This window comes from Vulpes lagopus, chromosome 13, assembly GCF_018345385.1.
Source record: "Vulpes lagopus strain Blue_001 chromosome 13, ASM1834538v1, whole genome shotgun sequence".
Taxonomy (NCBI): Eukaryota; Metazoa; Chordata; class Mammalia; order Carnivora; family Canidae; genus Vulpes; species Vulpes lagopus.
This window is the reverse complement of record NC_054836.1, coordinates 55,154,954-55,179,471: the sequence shown is the minus strand read 5'-3', so window position 1 is coordinate 55,179,471 and position 24,518 is coordinate 55,154,954. Positions and strand designations below refer to the sequence as shown.

General features: G+C 39.0%; 1 protein-coding gene across 3 annotated transcripts in view; it reads left to right on the top strand.

Annotated features, from left to right (window-relative positions):
- LOC121474663 (homeobox protein aristaless-like 4) overlaps positions 1-24,518 on the top strand; it is a 371,873-nt gene that overhangs the window by 276,984 nt on the left and 70,371 nt on the right. The window contains exons 5-6 of one of the 3 annotated variants that reach the window (XM_041727709.1): positions 22,527-22,584; positions 23,409-23,440. The exons of the other annotated variants lie outside the window; for them this stretch is intronic. Coding sequence (XP_041583643.1) covers positions 22,527-22,539 — 13 coding nt within the window. The 3' untranslated portion in view covers positions 22,540-22,584; positions 23,409-23,440. Of the gene's footprint in view, positions 1-22,526; positions 22,585-23,408; positions 23,441-24,518 lie in introns of those variants that run through there. 3 annotated transcript variants of the gene reach the window in all.

Below are 24,518 nucleotides of genomic sequence, written 5' to 3'. Positions count from 1 at the left end.
GGCAATCATTTTCTTGCATTTGATAGCAAACATAGCAATAAGAAAAAGAAAGGATAATAAATTTCCTTATGACTCAGAACACAGCCCCCCTTGTTAAATAATATAGCTCCAGAATAGGTTTTGTTGCAAAGAAAACCTTCTGTACAAATTCTTTAAAGAAGTCTTTCAACTGGTTTTTTTTTTTTTTGGATGCCACCACCCACTATTTACAAAGAAACTCTTGAAGGAAAGCAGCAGACCCTTCAGGCCATTTCGAGCAGAGACGTACATTCAGTACCAACAACACAGAAACGCCGTTGTAACTACACCCAAACTATTTCTTGTGTCCAACATATTTTTGTCTTCAGACTGCAGTTGGATTGCTGTTTCCTTTCTGTTTGTTTTACCACTTCCCTTCTAAATATTTTGCATCATCCTGGAAATTTTCCCAAGTCGTGGTCTGCTTGCTGGAGGGCCACATTCCTCTGACTTGGGACATTAAGGTGTGTCGCCGTGGCGAGGCTGGTTTAGCAGGAGGGAGTATTTCATAGGACGGGCACCTCTCAAAATAATTTCAGCCTCTTTTCCTCCTCTTCACATGCTCAGAGATTCTGAGACAGCAGCCCAGATATGGCTTTCTCTAATCATAAACTACATTCCTAGAGTGTGAACTTTACTTTGCTCTGCTTTTAAGATAGGGAAGTATTTGGCTCTGTTTATTTCTCTCCAACTGGGCAGTGCCCTTCTTGACTGCTATGACTAATCCACTTGTCAGGGCTGGAATCTGCTAACAATTCTTTACCCCAGGTAGATCACATTGCCTGAACTTGTGAAGCAAAAGAGCCACAGAGGCCAAAGGGTGACTCGTGGTGCTTGAAGCCTATCCTCTGTTGACCATGAGGATTTTTTTCCAAGAGAAGGAAAGCTTAGTCAGAACCTGACAGCTCTTGCTCCCTCACCGATTCCTGCAGAGGAACCAGCATGGGGAGAGATAAGAGCTCTGGGTTGACACCCTGATTATGCCTACCTTTTTATTTGTTAACTGTGGAAATTGACTTCATCCAATTAGTAAGAGCAGGAAACAGTTTTTGTTTTCTCTTTGTAGGAAAACATGAAGTAACGGTTTTATCTTAATTTGTCAGGCTTTGCCCAAGAGACTACAGCCACGTGGGCCCGTGGCCAAAATAACGCTCTAAGTCCCAAGTATTAACACCCAGATATAAAAAGAATGCTAATTGGTTTTCCAGCTGAAAAATAATAAGGCACTCGTGCCAAAAATGCTGTATGGCATGGAAACCCCAACTTTATACAATAGGGCCTGATTGCAATCTGGGGGCTCCATTTGTACTCGTATGTAGCACTAAACAAAGGGAGGTGTTGCGCTCCTCTGCCTTTGTAGAAAGTCTCTGCTCCAGATCTCAGCCTAGTGTTGCACCAGGCTTCCCACAGTCTTCCTGCCAAATCTCCAAGTTTTTTCCTGGCTGCCATTCAGGAAAGTACAGCTCCGTTCGTAGGATGGAAAGTTAAAAAGGCCTTGCTTGGATACACTGAAATATATACAAACACTGCTTGACGTATGGAGTGGGCTGGTTTTGCACAAGCTGCTCCTGCCTGCATTCTAAGGAAAGAGAATGAGAGACTTTAAAAAGTGATTTCAGTTAAATGATGGAGATAATAGATGGAAGAAAAAATTTTTTTTTCAAAGAAAATTCAGCATTCCCCTTGATCCCAACAACTATCTGAGTTTCCACATTAGTAAAATGTCAGTTAACCTCTAAGAGACCATTAAGCATGGGCCATATCTAACTTAAGGACTGGGCTTAGTACAGATAGAAGATACTGCATGTAGGTACTCTAGTGAGAGGGTCACTGGAAGTGAGCTGGTGAGAGTCACTCTCAGGACCCTTGGAGCACGACTTAGTCCAGGGCTGGTACTCTGATGCATTTTGGCTGGTTGCCAACATTATCCCTGACCACACACCTTGACTCTAATGTCTACAACATTGATGGAAAAGTGCCTGAACTGAAAGATTTCCTAATACTTAGAACCCTGTTCTCATCATTTCCAGTTGAATGTACACTACTCCGAACATCACGGATAAATTAAATATTTATCTAATATTATCCAAAATACTTTTTAAAAAAAGACTTATTCATTTATTTTCGAAAGACAGAGTATGTGCATGCCCATGGGGGGAGGGGCAGTTGGAGAGAGAGGGCGAGAGAGAATCTCAAGCAGTTTACCTGCTGAGCGTGGAGTCCAATGTGGGGCTCCATCTCATGACCCTGAGATCATGACCTGAGCCGAGATCAAGTTAGTCACCTAGCCGACTGAGCCACCCAGGTGCCCCATCAATGTTTTTCTTTTATTACTTTTTGTTTTTTATTATTAGTGCATTTTCCCCTATAATATTCAGGCAGAATGGGATGCATTTATGAGTTTAAAGCATTTATTTAAGAGTAGAGAGCATCAAGACATTTTACCTGCCGGAGAAACCAAGGAGTAGAAGAACATTGCGTTAGTATTGCTGGCCTTTAATCTGGTTCATTCCAGAATTTTTCAGTGTCCCCCATCTTTCCATGTAGGTGTCAGGCTCCTGTGGTATATTTCTGCACCTGTGACTTTGTGCTTCCTCCTTCTTTCACCCAGAGTGGGTTCCATTCTCTTCTCCTTCTCGATTCCAGCTCAGTTCCCACAAGATCTGTGAAGGCTTCCACAACCTCCCGTTCCCTTGGGTTTCCCATTTATCTGAACTCTTATTGCCCTTGCTATTTTCATGAAACCAGGTAAGGATGTGGATGGCTTACAGATTAGATGGGAATTGAACTGGGACCCAAAATACGAACTGGAGAAAGGAGTACTTTCTATTGCAATGTGTAAAGATCCATTCAACTAGCTCAAAATAAAGAGAACATATTGTGAACCTACAGGGTCCAAAAAAATATGGGCCTTGCAGGATATGAATTGGAACCTATCCGAAAGCTAAGTAGCTCTCTTCCTGACTCTCAGGATCATATACCACCCCTCTGATGCTTACCCAGGAATAATTGCTTTCACATTATTCTATTTTGTCTCCCCCACATTTCCCTCTGTTATCATTCAGTTTTCTTTCAGCTCAACTGTGTTCAAATAACTGAATTAGACTCTTAGGAACTTAATTCCAAACTTCAAGAGATTTGGTCATCTCATCTTGTGCTGTATATCCAGTCCTCTGTTTGATCAGTGTGATTGGCAGGGCCGGGGATTTTTGATGTAACAGCTTCCTGAACCCACTCCCTCCAGGTGGAGCCTCTAGGTGGAAAATTTCGGGGAAGAGGGAAACAAGTAGGTAGGCCCTCCAAAAGATGCTCATGACCTGCAGAACTGCATTATTTCCCCAAGGCAAAGTCCTTAAGGGCAAGGAATAAGTTACATGTTGCCCCCATCCATCGCTGTTTTTAGCACAGTGCTGTTTTAGCCACAGTGATTTACAACCCTGGTTGCGCAATGGAATCACCTGGGAAACTTTTAGGAACATTTTCAGTGTGCAGTGCTCCCCTTTGCCACAGCAGACATTCAGATTTCACTGGTTGGGGGCATGGCCCCGACACCAGCCATCAGGGGCTGCTATGCTTTGCAGATGTCAGACTTCACTCTTCCTGAGGTCAGGGCCATGGAAAACATTGCTCCGATAGCTGAAAAAGTGATTGGCCTCGTAACTGAAAACATGGTGGAAATTCGAGAGCTATTAAATAGCTTCAAATTCTTGCTTGGCTTTTTTAGAAGGTAACTATAATTACATGCATTACTGTCTTAGGTCTTATTACCAATAATACGGGTAACTTTAGAAAGAGACATTAAAATTTCTGATTTTACACTTAAATTTTTTCCCCATTCTTATAGCCAATTTCATACAATGTGACAGTCAATGGTTATTTCTGCAAGGCTCTTTGAGCACGTAATCAGTGCATCTTCAAAGTGCAGTACTATTCCTGGATTCTTTGAAAACGGGGTCTTCTATAATTGGGAAGATTTAAGATTTATTAAATACTGAATCCATCGCAATTCAGAATGCCACTTGAATGACAATTGTTTTAGTTTTTTTCAGTGGCAACTCTGAAATTGGCATTGATAAATTTAGACTTACTTAAGCAAATTTTCCTTTAAAATAGCAAGGAGCTAATTTATTGCAGGCACCAGATGGAGATGCTCTTTCAAGGTGGTCTTTATAGTATCCTGTGGTTGCCAAGGTTCTCCTTAGGCTTTAGAACCATTGCATGGTTGAGTAGTTGGAGAATTCCTTGAGAGTAGTTTCGGAGTTGTTCAGTGTGATCAGTGCAACCAAGGAGATAGTCCAAGCTAAATTGGTTCAAGTAAATTGGTTCAATTGTTCCCGAGGGAATAACCCTGCCTTTCCTGCCAAGTGCCTCTGGGATCACCTTGGAACATTTGTTAACTACCTTTGGAAGTCAAACCACCCTCATCTTATGATTACACGCTGATTTTTGCATAGAATGTGGTTTATCTGCTTTTACACTTCTTTACTCCAATTTCCTTCTGAGAAAGAACGATTTTTCCCCAATTAACTTGCAGTACTCTTAAGGAAGACATGGTTTAACCTCGACCTCTTTGGCAAAGGGTCTTAAAAGAGAATACAGTGGAAAACATCTTTACCAATTTTTGATCCAGCATGATCAGAGTCAACTTCCTTCTTGTGTTACAGCACAGACCAGTGCAGTACTAACACTTTGTTATCCTAGAGCATCTTGTGCTTGACCTTCTGGATGTGAAGATCTCGGACTCACCATCATATGTCCAATGGTCAATAATGGGAATTGTGATGTTAGCTACTAAGCTTCCTTTGGGAGTAATGTGAATGGCTTACCTTTTGTTCTAGAAAGGTGGCTTTGCCATGGAAGGAGCAGAGATACCACCCTTGCAAGTTGAACAGAGATTAGTGTGTCTGCACTGACTGGCAGGGACTCTAGAGTATGCATTCCCATGCAGGGACCCTGCTGACCATGTTGGCGAGAAAGCTGTGCTGGATGGATGGGCACAGCCCTTAAATAAGAAACTGTGTCCTCACTTACTATGAACTCTGCAAGCTTGTCATTTGGCAAGGTTGATTTTAGGACTTTTGCATATGCCATATTTGATCCCAAATCAAATGGCCTAAAGAGAAAGTCATTAAAGGTTTCACTGTGAATTCCTTTTATTACACTATTCTGCTAACACATTATTGAAGTAGTCCTTTGAGTTGACATGCACACAGATGGCACAACTCAACACTACAGACACTTTGCTAGTTCTGTATTGAAATCTAAATCCCCCTCAAAACTTGACTATCATTGATGAGGGGTATACTTTTAGTAACCCACAAGACTATCAGATATGCTCACGAAGCAGGAACAAATAGCAGAATATAAGATCTATTATGGGTTCCACAAACTTTCGGGAGAACAACATGCTTTTTCTTTCAAGGAATTTTTATTTTGTTGCCTTAAGATATGAATTCTTGTCAACATGTAATTCCCAGGGAGCGCACTTCCAAGAAAAAAACTTTCAATATGCCCCTTGAATAACGTTTTAAGTTCAGGCTTCCTTGGGTATTAAGGTGGAGGTTATACTCAATTGTATCCCAGAAGTTTTGGTTTCCCAGCTTAAAGTGGCAAAGAATTCTGTATTATTGGAATGTAAGGTACCTGGGGTGAGGGATGGAGGACAAGAAGTGACTCTAGTGAGGTTGGAAGAAACTAAATCAGGAATATTCATACATGTTATTATGGATTTAGAATTTTCCTAGAGAAGTATGGGCACATTAAACAATCATAATGATTTGATCTTCCTGTTACCCAGATCATTCTAGTGTGATGTGTGGAACATAGACCAGGTGGTGAGATGGAAGGTGAGATCTATGAGAAGGCAATTGCAGTAGTCCACGGTAGAAATGATGAGGGCCTGACCTAAGGCAATTCCAGTGTGGTACAGATCAGGGGATAAATTGAGAGAATTTTAAAAATGTACCATTATCAAGACTTACGCTTAAAAACATCTGGTGAAAGAGAAAACACAAACATCCTATGAATGAGGTCTTCATTCTGGTAAAGACCATCTATTCCAAACACATTTGAAGTCACTGGAAATCTAGCCAGAGGAATTCAAACTGGACAACTACAACCAATATGACCACTATCGCACGCACAACCCCATGATACACATATCACGCATCTTCTGCTATATCACTTGCTTTCTGAAGAACTTGTTAGAGTCCCTCAAGTTAACTTTTTAATTTTGCTTCTGAAAAAAATCCTCTCTAAACAACTGTTGAAGATATCAAAATCTGTCTAGCACAGAGCCTCACAATTACCTTCATATACTTTTCCTTGTGTAGGTAATTTGTCTTTTTTCAAATTCTATCATAAACTATGCATTTTTAACAATTATTTTCATAGCAAAGACACTTTTCTGGTAAGTCATGGCAGCCAGCATAATTTGACCTACTCACAGAACTTCCCTTTTTTTCAGCTTCTTTGCTCTTCCATCACTGAAAGCTAATTAAAATAAAAAACTAAAATACTATTTTGGTTTCCAAATTTCCCTGTTACCTTTAGCGTCTTATTTTCTTGCCATTTTGCAAGAGCAGATGTGCATATGGTGGAGAAGGCTGCCACTGAACTCTTGACTACTCTTGTTGAGCACTAGATAGTTTCCAAACTCAGAGCAAGCAACTGTAGTAAGCAAGAGGAGAGGGGAGGCAGGAAAATGGTGATTGGTCACAGGACTGTCTGGGGAGAAGCTAAGCAAATGCAAGTCTTCCCTTGGGAGAGTGAACCGTAGCAGTGATTTAGCACCCACATTCTAGAACCCAAGTTGTGGCTGTCTAGAGAAATGGAACAATGAGCCTGAGGAGGATATGGTTTCTTTCTTTCTTTCTTTCTTTCTTTCTTTCTTTCTTTCTTTCTTTCTTTCTTTCTTTCTTTCTTTCTTTTTTTAAGGATATGGTTTCTTAATCATTTATTAGGGAGTCAGCATTTGCACTACCTCAATGAAGCCCCAAGTATGAGTGTAAGAGAGAAAAGGCTGCTGCACCTCAGAACCGATGTTGAGAAACTCAGAGGCTAAGTCCAGGTTGCAATTATAAACTTTGCAGCCTTAAAGCTGGTATATATATATTTTTGGTATATTTTTTATTGGAGTTCGATTTGCCAACATACAGTCTAACACCCAGTGCTCATCCCGTCAAGTGCCCTCCTCAGTGCCCATCACCCAGTCACCCCGTCCCCCTGCCCACCTCCTCTTCCACTACCCCTTGTTCGTTTCCCAGAGTTAGGAGTCTCTCACGTTTTGTCTCCCTCTCTGATTTTCTCCCCTCATTTTCTCTCCTTTCCCTTATAATCCTTTTTACTCTTTCTTATATTCCCCATATGAGTGAAACCATATAATGATTGTCCTTCTCCGATGGACTTACTTCACTCAGCATAATACCCTCCAGTTCTACCCATGTTGAAGCAAATGGTGGGTATTGATCCTTCCTTATGGCTGAGGAACATTCCATTGTATATGAGACATTGTATATGTAGACCACATCTTCTCTATCCATTCATCTGTCAATGGACACCAAGGCTCTTTCCACAGTTTGGCTATTGTGGACATTGCTGCTATGAATATTGGGGTGCAGGTATTTTTTTTTATTTTAGATAAACTTCATTTTTATTTTTTATTTATTTTTTTTATTTTTTTTATTTTTTTAATTAATTTTTATTGGTGTTCAATTTACCAACATACAGAAAAACACCCAGTGCTCATCCCATCAAGTGTCCACCTCAGTGCCCGTCACCCATTCCCCTCCAACACCCGCCCTCCTCCCCTTCCACCACCCCTAGTTCGTTTCCCAGAGTTAGGAGTCTTTATGTTCTGTCTCCCTTCCTGATATTTCCCAACATTTCTTTTCCCTTCCTTTATATTCCCTTTCACTATTATTCATATTCCCCAAATGAATGAGAACATACACTGTTTGTCCTTCTCCGATTGACTCATTTCACTCAGCATAATACCCTCCAGTTCCATCCACGTTGAAGCAAATGGTGGGTATTTGTCGTTTCTAATGGCTGAGGAATATTCCATTGTATACATAAACCACATCTTCTTTATCCATTCATCTTTCGATGGACACCGAGGCTCCTTCCACAGTTTGGCTATTGTGGCCATTGCTGATAGAAACATCAGGGTGCAGGTGTCCCGACGTTTCATTGCATCTGAATCTTTGGGGTAAATCCCCAACAGTGCAATTGCTGGGTCGTAGGGCAGGTCTATTTTTAACTCTTTGAGGAACCTCCACACAGTTTTCCAGAGTGGCTGCACCAGTTCACATTCCCACCAACAGTGTAAGAGGGTTCCCTTTTCTCCGCATCCTCTCCAACATGTGTGGTTTCCTGCCTTGTTAATTTTCCCCATTCTCACTGGTGTGAGGTGGGATCTCATTGTGGTTTTGATTTGTATTTCCCCTGATGGCAGGTGATGCGGAGCATTTTCTCATGTGCATGTTGGCCATGTCCATGTCTTCCTCTGTGAGATTTCTCTTCATGTCTTTTGCCCATTTCATGATTGGATTGTTTGTTTCTTTGCTGTTGAGTTTAATAAGTTCTTTATAGATTTTGGAAACTAGCCCTTTATCTGATACGTCATTTGCAAATATCTTCTCCCATTCTGTAGGTTGTCTTTGAGTTTTGCTGACTGTATCCTTTGCTGTGCAAAAGCTTCTTATCTTGATGAAGTCCCAATAGTTCATTTTTGCTTTTGTTTCTTTTGCCTTTGTGGATGTATCTTGCAAGAAGTTACTGTGGCTGAGTTCAAAAAGGGTGTTGCCTGTGTTCTCCTCTAGGATTTTGATGGAATCTTGTCTCACATTTAGATCTCTCATCCATTTTGAGTTTATCTTTGTGTATGGTGAGAGAGAGTGGTCCAGTTTCATTCTTCTGCATGTGGATGTCCAATGTTCCCAGCACCATTTATTGAAGAGACTGTCTTTCTTCCAATGGATAGTCTTTCCTCCTTTATCGAATATTAGATGACCGTACATTTCAGGGTCCACTTCTGGGTTCTCTATTCTGTTACATTGATCTATGTGTCTGTTTTTGTGCCAGTACCACACTGTCTTGATGACCACAGCTTTGTAGTACAACCTGAAATCTGGCATTGTGATGCCCCCAGCTATGGTTTTCTTTTTTTTTTTTTTTTCCTTTTTTTTTTTTTTTTTTTTGGTTTTCTTTTTTAAAATTCCCCTGGCTATTCGGGGTCTTTTCTGATTCCACACAAATCTTAAAATAATTTGTTCTAACTCTCTGAAGAAAGTCCATGGTATTTTGATAGGGATTGCATTAAACGTGTAAATTGCCCTGGGTAACATTGACATTTTTACAATATTAATTCTGCCAATCCATGAGCATGGAATATTTTTCCATCTCTTTGTGTCTTCCTCAATTTCTTTCAGAAGTGTTCTATAGTTTTTAGGGTATAGATCTTTTACCTCTTTGGTTAGGTTTATTCCTAGGTATCTTATGCTTTTGGGTGCAATTGTAAATGGGATTGACTCCTTAATTTCTCTTTCTTCAGTCTCATTGTTAGTGTATAGAAATGCCATTGATTTCTGGGCATTGATTTTGTATCCTTGGGGTGCAGGTATTTTGGTCTTTCATTGCATCTGTATCCTTGGGGTAAATCCCACCAGTAAAGCTGGTATATTTTATGTATAACTCTTAGCCAGCTCAGTTATCTGTTTTCTAAGCCCAGAAAAGATGGGAAGCAAGCTAGAGTCAGGTGTTCTGGACGCAGCAGACAGATATGAGAACTGACAACTTGATAGCAAAGCAAAGGCTTGAAAATGGAACAGGTGGGGGTGGGTGGGCACCTGGGTGGCTCAGTCAGTTAAGTGGTTGTCTTCAGCTCAGGTCATGATCCCAGGGTCCTGGGACTGAGTCCTGCATCTGGGTCCTTGAAGAACTTCTCCCTCTGCCTCTCCTCTGATGGCCACTCCCCTGGCTTGTGCCCTCTCTCTCTCTCTTTCTGTCAAATAAATAAATAAAAATCTAAAAAAAATAAAATGAAAGAAAGAAAAGGGAATATAGGGGGAGAATTGTACTGTGCATCGCAGTATGTGCAAGAAACAGTAGATAACACTATGGACCCATGTTATCAAAGAAGATTAAATTAGGACGTGGGTTTTTTATTTGAAACACAGGAAGACTGACATCACAATTTGTTAAACAGCTCAGGAATGCAAAGATTTTCATTGCTGAAAGAATTAGTAACATACGACGTGTTTGTTTCTCCTATGTTTCTGCCATTAAGCCTTGTTAGAGAAGTCACAAAGAGACCACGAACGTGAGTATCTCTTTTTTACGAGCTCTCTCAGAACTGCCCATCTGGTTACCACCTTACTTCCGCTCTCAACTGCTGTTCTTACCTTTTTTCTCTACCATTTGTGCACGTCACACTCTTTAGCTCCTGTGGTGGTATTGCAAAGCCTATCGTTATGGTTTAAATATTCATACATTGGAATCATAACCCCCCCCCCCGCCAAAAATGATGGTATTGGAGGGGGGCCTTTAGGAGGTAGCTAAATCATGAGGTTGAAGCCCTCGTAATGGGGTTAGTGATTTATAAAGGAAGCTCCGGAGAAATCTCTTGCCTCTTTCACCATCTGAGGATACAATAAGGAGTCTGCAACCCTGAAGAGGGCCCTTCCTGACTATGCTCGCACTTCAATCTTGAACTTTCAGCCTCTAGAACTGTGAGAAATACATTTCTGTTGTTTATAAGCTGCCTGGTATATGGCATTTTGTTGTAAGATCCCAAATGGACTAAGACACTAATAATTTTCTAAATGATCAAAAATAGTAAAGGAAATCATTACTCTTCTTTCCTTTATAACTACCTTTCAATTCTTTTCAATATTTGATTGGTATAGAATAAATAGCTGCCACAAAGGCTGAAGAATGAGAAATAAACCAAAACATTCAAAAACATTTATAACTTGCACAGAAGATTAAAATGCTGAGAGAAAATCAAGAGGCTTGAATTTAAAATGTGGTAATAATTACCAATAACTTGGTAACTAACTTTACTGGAATGGATACAGCTTTAGTCTAAAACTCAACCACCTTAGAAAGTAACCCCTCCCCAAATTTTCATAAATCATCTCACTCCACTTTTTTGTAACAGGTATTTCTACTATAGATTTTGTGGTTGAATTTTAAGTTAAGTTTACTCAGAAATCTTAATTATGTAGAAACAAAGAACTTGACTTAAAGTTGCAAATTATACTCTTAGAAATGACTATTATGGAATGAATGTTTGTACGTGTGACCCTTGTGTTGCAGATGCCTGGAGCAGAAGGGATCACAATTAATTTACTTGAATATTACTCTTTAATTGGGTTGAGTTCCCTCCCACTTAAAAGTCTGGGGGAAAAAAAATCTCTTCACTGGTCAGTCAGTCCAGGAAATTGTCATCAGCTTGCAATTTGGAGGTTTAACCAATGTGTCAAAATGTCAGGAAGAAGTCACGTCAGGGAAAAGAAAGCTAACAAGTACTTTGGTTAGTTACTGGTTACTCTCAAGTGACATGATCACTGTATGCTTGCTTCTGCAAGTTCTGTTCAAGGCATTTTCTAACTCTAATTCAGGGTTTCTCAACTCAGGACTATTGATATTTTGGACTAAAAATCTCTGTATATTGTGGGGCTACCGTATGCATTCTAGAATGTTTAGCAACATCCTTGGACTCTACGCATAGATTCCAGCAGCATCCCCTAGTCCTGATAGCCCAAAGAGACTTCCAACATTAAGAAATGTACTGTGTGTGTGTGTGTGTGTGTGTGTGTGTGTGTGTGTGTGGAGGGGGAGGGAAGATAGAGAGGTAGAGGGAAAGGCAAATATACCTCAGTTGAAAAATCACTGCCCAAATCATAACCGCAACCCACTGAATTAACATGCTATCATTGCTCTTGAAACATAATATCCTAGAAAAGTATGTGCTGTACATTGAGATAATAAAATGAATAGTGTTCTCTAGCTGTTCTACTTGATTATAACTTCATCACCTATAAAATATCCTAGTTGAATTAGGCCCAAGGTACTTAAATGGGTATTTTATGTTCCCTCACAGAATGACAGATTCTCTTGTCTTTCTTTTCTCTTCTTTGAACTAAAGTCTTTTTATAACTGATCCAGCACCTAGTTAGGTGTAGGGTGAGCATGCATCTGGTTCACCCAGATCAGTCCTAGAGCATGCCTGTTAGCCAGGCATCGTTATTATTAGAACCCATTGTCAGTTTCAAAGTGCCCTAGTTTGGATGATAAATCAGGCACCTTTTTATGTCACTCTGGGTGGGGTGAGGGGGAAAGATGTTTCTTTTAATTCTACCAAAAAAGTGAAATAAAATTCCATTTTAAATGGGATATTTGAGAAAGTACATTTACCTTTCTCCTCCGCCATTTTCCCGTTCTATTAACCTGAAGAGAAAATCACTCAGGATGGAAGAGTGCTCATGAAGAGACCCAGCAGCTTGAATTCATACCTGGAAGGCAGAAGAAGCTAAAAACTTTCTGATAGATGAAACCAAATACCTCTGGCAGCAGCCCACGACTTGCAGCAGAGAAAGTGGTGTCAGGGCTGTTGCCCTTCTTTCTGACAGGCCTCTGTAGAGTCCCATACCCCCTCTGCAGCAATTCCGCTAGGCAGAATTGGGAAGAGAGTAATTAATTGTAGGACTCTCCATGGAACAGCTCATTGAGTTGCAAATCTTACCAAAAATAGAATGAATGGAAGCTTTTAACTAACCCCCTTCATCCCCTATCTAAATCAGAAGACTGATCTCCAAAGAAATTGAACAATCACTATAGATTCTAATACAGGTTTTGGCACTTTAGAACAAATGTGGGATGATGGGGAACCCTCAATTTGCATTTCTTTCTCTCCCATTCCTTTCTAAAGTGAAGACTGCTACATTAACCATAGAGAACAAGACTTCAGAAGAAACCCCTAACAACTATGTATGCTAATCAAAGTAGTCCTTTTTTGGTCAATATGAATGGCCAGCCAAGGACCAACACTCACTAAGGCAAATTAGGCAAAAACGTTAATCAAAATGAACAAACAAAAAAATTTTAAACTGATATTACTATTTTCAGGAAGATCTGATTAGATGGTGCAACCATAAGATAAGCTTAAGCTGCTATAGAAGATGAGCACTTAGGGAATGAGCGAGTGTTCTTGGACACTGAAAAATAGAAGCCCAAATTTACAAAGTGAAGGGAAATAGAAGATAAAATAGAGTCAATTAAATATCTCAGAATATACAGCAAAAAGATATAAAAGTTAAATATAGAGAATCAATTCAGGACAGTGAGCACCTATTAGAAGTTCTAGAGTGAACAGAGAAAATAGATGAACGAAAATGACCGAAGATGTAATAGAAGAAAATTATCTTAAGACACCAGTGCAATTTTTAAAAGCCCGCGAAGTGTGGGATGAATGAGAAAAAGCCCCATCTGGATTTATCCTAGTGAAATATCAGAAATTTGAAGACTCCAAAAGGGTATGGGGGGAAAAAAAGCATATTATCCACTTCTGTAGTGAATAATATTGCTAAAATCATGACGTTATAAATGCTATTTATTGTTTTCCACCTTCAGTGAATCACCTATAGACAAAGCTTTAAAGATTAATTAATGACGTGTAAATATGATTGAGGCCCCAACATTCATTCACATGGGCTATGCACCATCCAAGTGTTGGAGACACCATTCTCAAAGGAGGCAACAGCACGGTAGCCACGTGTGTATGTGTGCATGTGTGTGTATATACATAAAATGGAATATATAATATATATAATGGAACACTACTCAACCATAAAAAAGAACAAAATCTTGCCATTTGCAACAACATGGAGGTACTAGAGAGTGTAATGCTAAGTGAGATAAATAAATCAGATAAAGAAAAATACCATATGATTTTACTCGTATGTGGAGTTTAAGCAAAAAACAAATGAGTGAAGAAAAAAAGAGAAAGAGAGAGGCAAAGCAAGCAACAGACTACAGAGAACAAAACTGGTGGGAGAGGGATGAGTGAAATAGGTGATGGGGATTAAGGAGGGCACTTGTCATGATGAGCACAGGGAGATGTATGGAAGTATTGAATCGCTATATTGTACACCTCAAACTAATATAACACTGGATGTTAACTAACTGGAATTAAAATTAGAACTTAAAAAATAAAATTAAAACTTATTAAAAAAAAACCCCAAAGCCAAAAGAACAACAACAAAAAACTTATCAGAATGGAGAATGAAGAGAAAAGCACCAAAACTAAAAACAGAAACTCTGGAAAGTGGGATAAGTGGCAGGTAGCAGGGCAGGAAATGTAACCTTTCATTTGATCCCATTTGAATGTGTTCTATAGATGTATGTTGAGTTAATTAAACAAGGAGGCAATTAGACGGATGTGACTCCAATGTCATGGAGACCTACGTAAGCAAACCAAAATTTAAGCCTGTAAACATCTCAAGGTGACAAAATCAAAACCAAATTACAAACAACCAACTAGCTTCAAGCCATAACCAATCAATAATTTCCTTTCTTTGCTTTTGCACTTTAAATAAGTCATTTTCCTGACTCCTGTTGGGAAGTGTTCTGAACCACTTCCAGTTTGATGCTGCTGTATTGGAATCTATTTTTGTACAAATAAACTTTAAAAATGTTTAATATGCCTCAGTTTATCTTTAACAATGTATTATCTTGTAAAAAAGGAAAAAAGAGGGATGGGGAATGGCAGAAGGAAGAGAAGAAGGAAAGTCATTCTGTTGTTGTTGTTGTTGTTGTTGTTTTCCCATAGCATCATCTTTGTATAATCACCCAGTTGCCTAGTAACTTTGCAGAGGGGCATATGCAAATCACACAAAATCAAACAAATTCTAAATCACCTCAGGATCACTATGCCTCACGCTTTTTTTTTTTTTTTTTTTTTTGGACTCTGATGAAGTTGAGGCACGGGGTGCTATTTTGTATTAAAATTTTGTGGACAAATTAAGTGGGTGGTATTTCCTGTATGGTAGGAGCTCTGTTTCTTTCCTTTAGATATTGGTGGGTTTATCTATTTCAGATATAATTTACTACTATCACTTCAGGGTCTTTATTACATATTGATCTGTTAAACATAAAACATGCATTTTTATTTGAGCCCCACTACACTTCTATGACAATTCAGAGAATTTTATCAATAAAGTTGAGTGAGGTTAAGAAACTGTTTCATGTCATTGAGAAAGGTGAGAGCTATCACTGGAACTGTTTTCCCCTGCCGCATAGCTTCTTAAGGGGTGGGAGAAAATTGAATTATATTATAACACACAGCCAGCTTTTAAAATGTGAAAAACTCATTACCAAGGCGGAAAAAGGAGCCACCAAAAACAGGAAATCCTTCTGAATGCCTCAGCTATAATCTTCCTCACCCTGAACTCTTTTTCAAGTTGAACAATATAGTAGTTAAAAATGTGTCCTGCAGAAAAGCAATTGACAGACACTGTAAAAAATGAAGAGAAATAAGTTAGAGGAAGACAGGTAAAAAAAAATTTCCTTAAAAATCTATAATTTCATTTAATATTTGGTGCCGATCTAACTACTTGTTTATGTCACATGAAGTATTTTCTGAATTAAAGCTAAAAGTTGGTCATAATGGAGATTTTATTTTATTTTATTTTTTTTTAATTTTTTATTTATTTATGATAGTCACAGAGAGAGAGAGAGAGGGGCAGAGACATAGGCAGAGGGAGAAGCAGACTCCATGCACCAGGAGCCCAACGTGGGATTCGATCCCGGGTCTCCAGGATCGCGCCCTGGGCCAAAGGCAAGCGCTAAACCGCTGCGCCACCCAGGGATCCCATAATGGAGATTTTAAAAAAAGATTAATCTACCCCCCTAAACCACAACATTTATGAGAATTTTTTTCCCTAAGATCATTATTTGTAAAAATAGGGGTGGGGGTTTGGGAATAGGAAATGGGGGAGGGTATAGAACGGGAAATGTAACTGATCTTTTTGTACCATTTGAATTTAATATATGCATGTTTGGAGGGAAGTGATTTAACCGTTAAGAGGGAAAGTGCAAACCACCAGTGGGTCCTTTTCCACAATGGTACCTGATTCCTTGAAAGTTAAAATTTTATTAGAATATCATGAATCCAATCAAGAGTTTCAGGAAATAATAATTCTGTTTTTGTTTTTTTTATTGGAGATTTGAAATTCTGACTTCACAATGCTGAACACTTGATTAAATTGAATGTAAAATTGCTTTAGCAACTCCGGTTACAGGACATTCTCTTTTTCTGGCTCACCTGGCATCAGTGTGAATGTTTGATGATCTTTGTCCAAATTCTGACTCTTTTCACATTGACTTAGTTTCTATCTACTAGAACAAGGTGACCTGCCAAGATAGAAAGGACAAAATGCAGTGACTCACAGACATGTTTTCTCTTTTATTTCTAAACAAGTGTAAAGACCATCGATAAGAGTGATTTTAACAACCCTGTTATCAGTTTTTTGTGAGGCAGTCCTTCTTCCTTCCTACTATACCCACCCACCCCCAATCATAAACTCTCACCCAAGAGAAACAATCTGCAAAACTTTCAAAGATATACTTGCTGGTGACACAGAGAAATGTATTTGGATCAGGAAATAATTTACATCAGTAATGTTTAATTAGCATGATAAGATATGTGTAATCAAGAATCATATAACTTTCATTGCATCCACATTTATCAAATACAATGAAAATAATGAGGCTTGTTTCTTCCATAAATGTCAGTGTCTCTGAGAAAAATGGTCAGTCTGTAGCTGCTGTGACATAATAGCATGATTCTATTATTTTCAAAAGTCTAGCATAAGATTACCTGTCAGAATGTCTAAAATAAAAAAAGATAAGAAATAACAAGTATTGGCAAGGATGGGGAGAAAAAGGAATTCTCATGTATTATTGGTGGGAATGTCAACTGGCACAGCCACTGTGGAAAACAGTATAGACGTTCCTCAAAAAATTAAAAACAGAAATACCATATGATCCAGCAATTCCACTACTAGGCATTTACACAAAGAAAGCAAAAGCACTAATTAAAAAAAATGTATCCCTATGTTTTTTCAGCATTATTTACAATAGCCAAAATATGGAAGCAACCTACGTGTCTGTTGATAGAAGAATGGATAAAGAAGATGTGGCATTTTGAATGGATAAAGAAGATGTGGCAAAAAAAAGAGAAAGATATGGCATAAAACACACACACACACACACACACACAGAGGAATACTACACAGCCATATAAAATGAGATCTTGCCATTTGCAACAATGTGGATGGACCTAGAGGGTATTATGCTAAGTGAAATAAGTCAGACTGAGAAAGACCAATATGACATAATTTCATGTGGATTTAGATTTGGAATCTATAAAAACAAAACAAATGAATAAATAAACAAAAAGCAGGTCAGACCTATAAATTAGAACAAATGGCTGGTTGCCGGAGAGAATGGGGGTAAAGGAATGGACAAAACGGGTGAAGGGCAGTGAGAAACACAGACTTCCAGTTATGGAATGAATAAGTCACAGGGATAAAAGGTACAGCACAGGGAACATAGTTAATGACATTATAAGAGGGTGGTATGGTGACTGATGGCAGCTACCCTAGTGGGAGCCTACTATGATATGTAGAGATCTTGAGTCACTGTGTCGCACATCTGACACTGATGTAAAATGATGCATTGTGGGTCACCTACACTAAAAAAAGGTCTGGAGTGAGATTAATGATGTCTTGTAAAAGTCAGAATGCGCCTTGATTATAGTATTTGTTTATGCAGTGGTTTCCCACCACAAGTGAAATGCTCCAAGCTTAGCGAATTCGAATCTTTCGATGGAAAGTGAACAAAGCTGCCTAACTTTTGCTCTGGAGGGAGACAATGTCTTTATTTTAGTAGACAGTAGGCAAAGATGCCCTGTGACCCGGAGTGGGAGACGTAGCTCTGTCTTCCCAAGCTGCTCACTCTAAATCGTTCTTGAAAAGATAAAGTCAGTCAGTGCCACTCCTGACAAGACATGCAGAAAATTGAGAGATTTGTGGAGAATTGTCCCCTAAAACTGTTCACTGCCAATGTGGTATGATTTTGTGGGCCTGGCTAATGCACGGGCTTCTACCCATCTTAGCTTCAACTCTTCCGCAGATGGTGCTTGCACGCACCCTACGTTTTCCTTGCAGCACCCTCATTCCAACACATTGCTGAGAGTTATGTGTTGTCACTACCAATGTCCCTGAAGTCCCTGCTTTCAGCCACCATGGTGACTTGGCTCACTACTAATTTTTATTCTTGCTCTCATTTTCTTCCTATCGTCTGCATTCTGAAGAATATAACTACACAATGATCTTCACATCATTTTGATACTTTACAAGGTTTTCTTCTCTCTGGACACATGACTTGAGATGGTTGAAGACATAAGGCTTATTAGCTTCCCTAACTCTTTTGTTCTCTCTCTAAAGAATGGAGTCTGTATTTATTTTGTCTTTCTTTTTGTATCAGAGTAAATTACAATAGAGGAAAAAAGATCTGAGGGCAGATAAAAAAGAAGAGTTGAGGGTATAGGCACCGAAGTAGGCACCTTGGAAATAGAAAAGAACCCAACTGCCTCCATAGTTTTCATTATACATCTCGCAGTCACCACTACACACACACACACACATGCACACGCACACACACACACGCGCACACGCATGCAACTTTATCTTCCTGAGTTTACTTGATGACACATTTAGTAGGAATTAAATGTATTCTCCATACCCTGTATGTGCAAAATGTTTTGGAACTTCTATTATTTTCTTTAGCAGATTTCATCTTGCTGACAAGATTCAAATCCAGGTAAAGGTCGAACTATGGTACAGCCTTCTCGAGTAAAGCTAACTCAGTCTCTTGTGAGGACATAGTCTTATTTTCAACAATTTAAAACCCTGTTTTGTTTGTGTCTCCTGCTAACAAAAGTGCTCCCCTCTCCCTTTCTTCTTCCTAACGTGTAGGCAAAGGTTGCACCCATCTTAACGTGGCAGAAGTTGGGGCCATTGCCTTGCACGTTCCTGATGTTCTTTGCTTCGGAGGGATTGGTCTGATTGGTTGTTGTCTCCAGGTGTGAGGTTCCTATACTATGTATGTGGTCTTTTCTTTCCAATCCAGAGTCCCTTCTAGGCCTTTGTGACATCTCTATATTCCCCCCCTGGTCACACAGGAGGTCCTGAGTCTGACATACCATGCATAGGCTATGGGGTGATTGGGGGACCCTTGTGGATACATTATTGAATGCCTCCCTTCGCAATCCCCACCCTACAGTTTTTTGGCCCCGTTGACAGAGCAGCAGCAAAGCACGGAGCTCTCCCTTAACCTATTTCAGCTTTCTATGGGCGTTTTGAATGATCTTGCTCTCTCTCCCTTTGCCTGAGGCACAGGGACAGCAGCGTGGCTGTTTTGACAAGGGGACCAGCTTAACTGCATTACCTCTGAGACATGTGCCTTTTTTTCATGGCAATAGACTTTTCTGCTCTTCCCTCTTCCCTTGTATCCTATCCTGTGTCCATCTCTCTAGAGCTCAGTAAAACTCTAGGACCAAAGTCCAGCAGGCCTCTATCCTTATATGGGAATTGGAGTTTAGGGGATTTGTAAAAACAAAACAAAACAAAACAAAACAAAACAAGACAAAAACCTTATCCCTTTAAACAAAGTCAGTTTCAAGAATCTCACGGAGGATTCAAAAAAATCTAATTTTGGAAATCAAAAGTTGAAGACGAACACCTTGTCATCTTGCATTTGTGTTTTAATTAAAAGCTTCCCCAAGATTCCAGCTTGAAACGAAGGTTCCACTAGCTGAGGGGGCAATGATATAATATGCATGGAACTGTGAGAAAGAAAAACACCTATTAATATATTTTAAAATATTCCTATAAAATTGGATCTTAACTTAATCAAAGGAAACATATTAGAAGGCTATTGGGATCCTAGAACACCAGTGGGAGGCTGAAGGAAAAGTATGGGAATGAGCAGGAGCCCAGGATGATGCAGAGTACCAAGATGAAGAAAACAAGGTAGTGTGGATGGGATGCCACTATTTAAGGTTCAAAGGCCAGGTGGGAGGGCATCAGAGGATGAGCGTGGCGGGAATCTACCCTCTGCTTTTTCCAGGAGTGGGAAGAGGTGTCATCTGTTACCCTGAGCTTCTACAATGAATTACATGCAACTGGATTATCCTGTCTCTAACACAACACAGTTAGTGGTGGTTCCGGAGGTCAATCAACCTCCTAAGGAAGAATTAGGGTGTTATTAGGTGTTTTTTTCTTAGGAACCCCTAAATGATAAATATATATGACACCTAAATAAAAACCAAGAAGAGGTGGGGAGGAAGGGCTAAGAATTCGAAGGTGAGGTCTTCAAAAATAAGATCCTCCTTTGCAATTCTGTCAAGGACATGTGTGGTTCTGGGGTTTGATGCTTGACCTTGGCCCTAGCGCACGCACACACACACACACACACACACACACACACACACACACCCCACAGTGCCTCTTTTCCCTGCTCCTCTGCTTTGTTCTTTATTTCCTTTCCTTGTCTGTGTGAATGGCCCCTCCACAGCGGCCAAGGTCATAGGTCTTCTATTTAAGTACAGTGTGGATTTATCAAAGCCTCTTAATTCCAATTCTAAACTCCTAGGACAGAAAACTTAATTAGGCTAGCTTGGTGTAGCCATGCCTAATTAGCCGGGGATCCAGGGGGAAAGGGTGGATTCAAAGGACTAAGTAACACAAACCCTCCTGTGGGCAGTGTGAGGCCAGTGGTGGTTCCCAGAGAGCAGGGAATAGGGTGTAGAGTGGGAAAAGAGGTTAAAAGTATATCACAGGCCAATGGTATTTCAAGATGTAACCATATCATAATTTATTTTACTAATCCTCTATTATTTCATCCCCATTTTCTTCTATTGTAAGCAAACTGTGATAAAAATCCTTGGAATTAAGTCACTCTTTTTTTTTTTTTCCTCCTTAAGATTAGTTCCTAGAAATAGAATTTCTGGTGCAAAGAATCATCACATTTTAGAACTTTTGATGTATATTGAAATTATCTTTCACAAAGCTTGTGCCAATATATACCATCTCCGGCTATTTAAAAGTATTATATTTTTTCTGTATTCCCATCTGGGTATATTAATTTATTAGATATATTGAAATGATTAATGCTTTAATTTACATGCCTTTCATTTCGAATAAGGATGAGATGTTTTTCAGAAGCACTTTAGCCATTATATTTCTTTGTATCTTTTACTTCTTCTTCTTTTACTATTATTATTTTAATCTTTATTTTACCTATTTTAAAGACTCTTAAGGTATAAGAGATGCCAGTCCTTTGCCATATATGTCCCAAGTATTTCCCCTGGTTATGGTGCACCCTTTGAGGATTTATATTTATCTTTTAAAAATATATTTATGAAGTAGCTTTTTTAAACTCATGATTATGTAATGTAACTAATTCAAAATTTGGGCAGAAGAAAATTCTTTATAGTTGTTGGATTTATTTTTTTCTTTGTGGAATATGATGATCTTTTGTTCTATATTTTTAAATTTATTTATTTTTTAAAAAATAAATGCTAGGCGTGGAGCCCAACTCAGGGCTTGACTTCATGACCCTGAGATCAAGACCTGAGCTGAGATCAAAAGTCAGATGCTTACCAGAGAGCCACCCAGGCACCCTTGTTCTGTTTTCTGACTTTAGGGAATGGAGTGGCTATTGGCCAAAGCCACCGGAAATAAAAAACAAGGAGGGTAATTAAGGCCGTAACTTTATGCACAAGTAACATTCCTGATTTGTTAACAGATTTGGTTACATAAAACCAAGATATAGTTGATCTATGCTCATTTTATTTAGTCACTTAGGGAATAGAAGAAAAAGGAAACAAAGGGAGTAGCTGGATAATGCGGTACCAATTTTTAACATATTGTGTCTGTTTCTAAATCTCCTTTAAATTTTCCAAATGAAATTCAAAGGTCAAGATTTTGTTGAGAGCTGACTAGGATCAACTTCTGTGTGTTAGATGGAAATTGGCTCAGAAGCTCAAGTGTAGTGGGAGGTATTGCTTCTTTTTCCAAGAGATATTTGGCTGAGAGGCGGCCAATTTATGTGCTATGACGCTTTTCAGATAAGAAAATTAAATTATTTTATCTTTGGCTTTAAGGGATAAACATCCATCTCCGTGCTTTCTAGTCCTAAGTGATGCCATTAAACATATCTTCCTCTGCTTTATTTTCACCACCACCTGAAAAATATTCCATTTTTTATTGTCACAGTAAGGCTTACTCCTCTCGATTTTATAACTTGTCCAGCATAAGCTGGATAAAGAAGTATGAGGGTGTAGCAATTTAATTCAAATTATTATTAAAGTTCACTAAGAACAGACTTTTCCAGATGTATACTGTCCAGTTTATAACTGTTGATGACTTTCTCACCAGGAGGATCCTCTAATACCTCGAATACAGCACGTCCAAACTGTGGCAGATAGACTTTAAGGTGAGCTTCACTGAGTCCTGCTCTCCCATAATCCTCTCCTTGGGAATGTCAGCAAGATCTGCGACTTACTTTTAACCAATAAAATATGGCAAAAGTGATGGGATTTCACTCCATTGATTAGGTTATACCATATGGCAAAGATGATGGGATGTCTTGCATTGATTGAATTATGTTATGCAAGACTATTCTTAGCATAGATTCTAACCTTGGCCTTGAAGAAGCAAAAGGCCACATTGTGAACTCCCTATGGAGAAGGCCCCATGGCAAGGAACTACCTTTGAGACATGTGGGTGGCCTCTAGCCAACACTCAGTAAGGAGATAGAACCTCAGTTATACAGCCACAAAGAAATGAATTCCACCAAGAAACCTGAAAAAGCTCGGAAGAGTAGATCTTCCCCAGTCAAGCCTCCAGATAAGAATATAGCATAGTCAACATCTTGGTTGCGGCTCTGTGAGCTCCTGAGGACAGGACCCAGATAAGCCATGCCCAGACTTCTGATCTACAGAAACTATAAGAAAATAAAGGCAGATTGTTTTAATCTTCTAAGTTTGCAGGAATTTGTTACAGAGCATATAAAACTCATATACAAATCTACACTCAGTATCTTTCCCAAGCCTCTTTTATTTTCTTTTTATTAGCACAATTATTTTTCCGGTGGAATTCATCTTTGATTTCCAAAGCCAAGCAGCTACAAAATCCTGCTGATTTCATGCCTAAACCATATCATGTGTGATTTCACTTTTCCATGTTCCTTTCTAATTTTCTGGGTTCATATCCTCTTTCCTTCTTACTTAGACTACTGAAAATCTTTTCCTTCCTTAGGCCTTCACTGTCTTTTTTTGGTACATACCCAAAGCTGTGCTTCCCCAAACACCATCTACCAGGCCCCTGAGATGTCCACTAGAGTGCAAACCCTGAAAAAGAGAAGAAAGGTGGCTGGTTTTTCCACCCCTGTGTGCTTGACAAATTTGTAAGTACATACCTCAGAAAATAATGAGATCAAAACATTTCTGGCAGAAAATTGAGGGTATTATAAGAATCAAAGCCTGGTATGTTTCTTGCTTCAGGTTACAGGAGGGAGTATAATAAATTATCTTTCCATTACAAGTGTTTTCAGAGCCCATCAGAGATGCAAAAACAGGTGTAGAATAGCAGTAGATAGACCATACATCTCAGCTTAGGGTCTCCTTTTAACTCTAAATCATCTTGGTTGAGATGATAAATTCAGGTGGTGGGTGGTGAATGAGGTGCTAGTGTCCTCGATCAGATAACCAACCGGTCAGTTTCCTTAACTTGGGCCTCCAGCACATGCTTCTTTTTAAAATATTAATGAACTGGCAAGAAGTTTAGAGACTTGTGAGGCTGAATACTCTTGATTTTTTTCTCTTGTTAAACCATTTGTCAATCCATTCACCCTTCAGTCTCACGTGTTTCTGATTAGTGTGAACATGAATTATCCAAAAGTTGTGTAAGCACCATTGGAAGTACAAAAACCTTCCTAAAGTTTCCATTTTATTTTTACTTATTTCTTTCTGCTGGTGATGTTGGGGAGAGGGAATGAGGGGCATAGTAAAGAAGAGCAAAGAGTATTTTGAGTTTGAATCAGTATAACGAAGAAATCTCCCCAAAATGGATAAAATAAAATTCACAAGATTATCAAAAGTCTTAAGACATGAAATCCAAGTTGTTTATTTTGATATTACGTGTGGTGCAGTATAATTGCCTTGTTTTTTGAAACTAACCTCTAACCTACAATAAATATCCACATATTTTCAGAAATATAGCATTTATATATTTCTATATTTCTACACTTTGCGTAATATTAGATTTCAAAATTCCTTCCAGCTTAGAGTAGAAATTATTGTAAATATTTGGTCACATATTGAACATCAGTGTAATCTTTTCTCCATTAAATGAGTCATGGAAAACTTT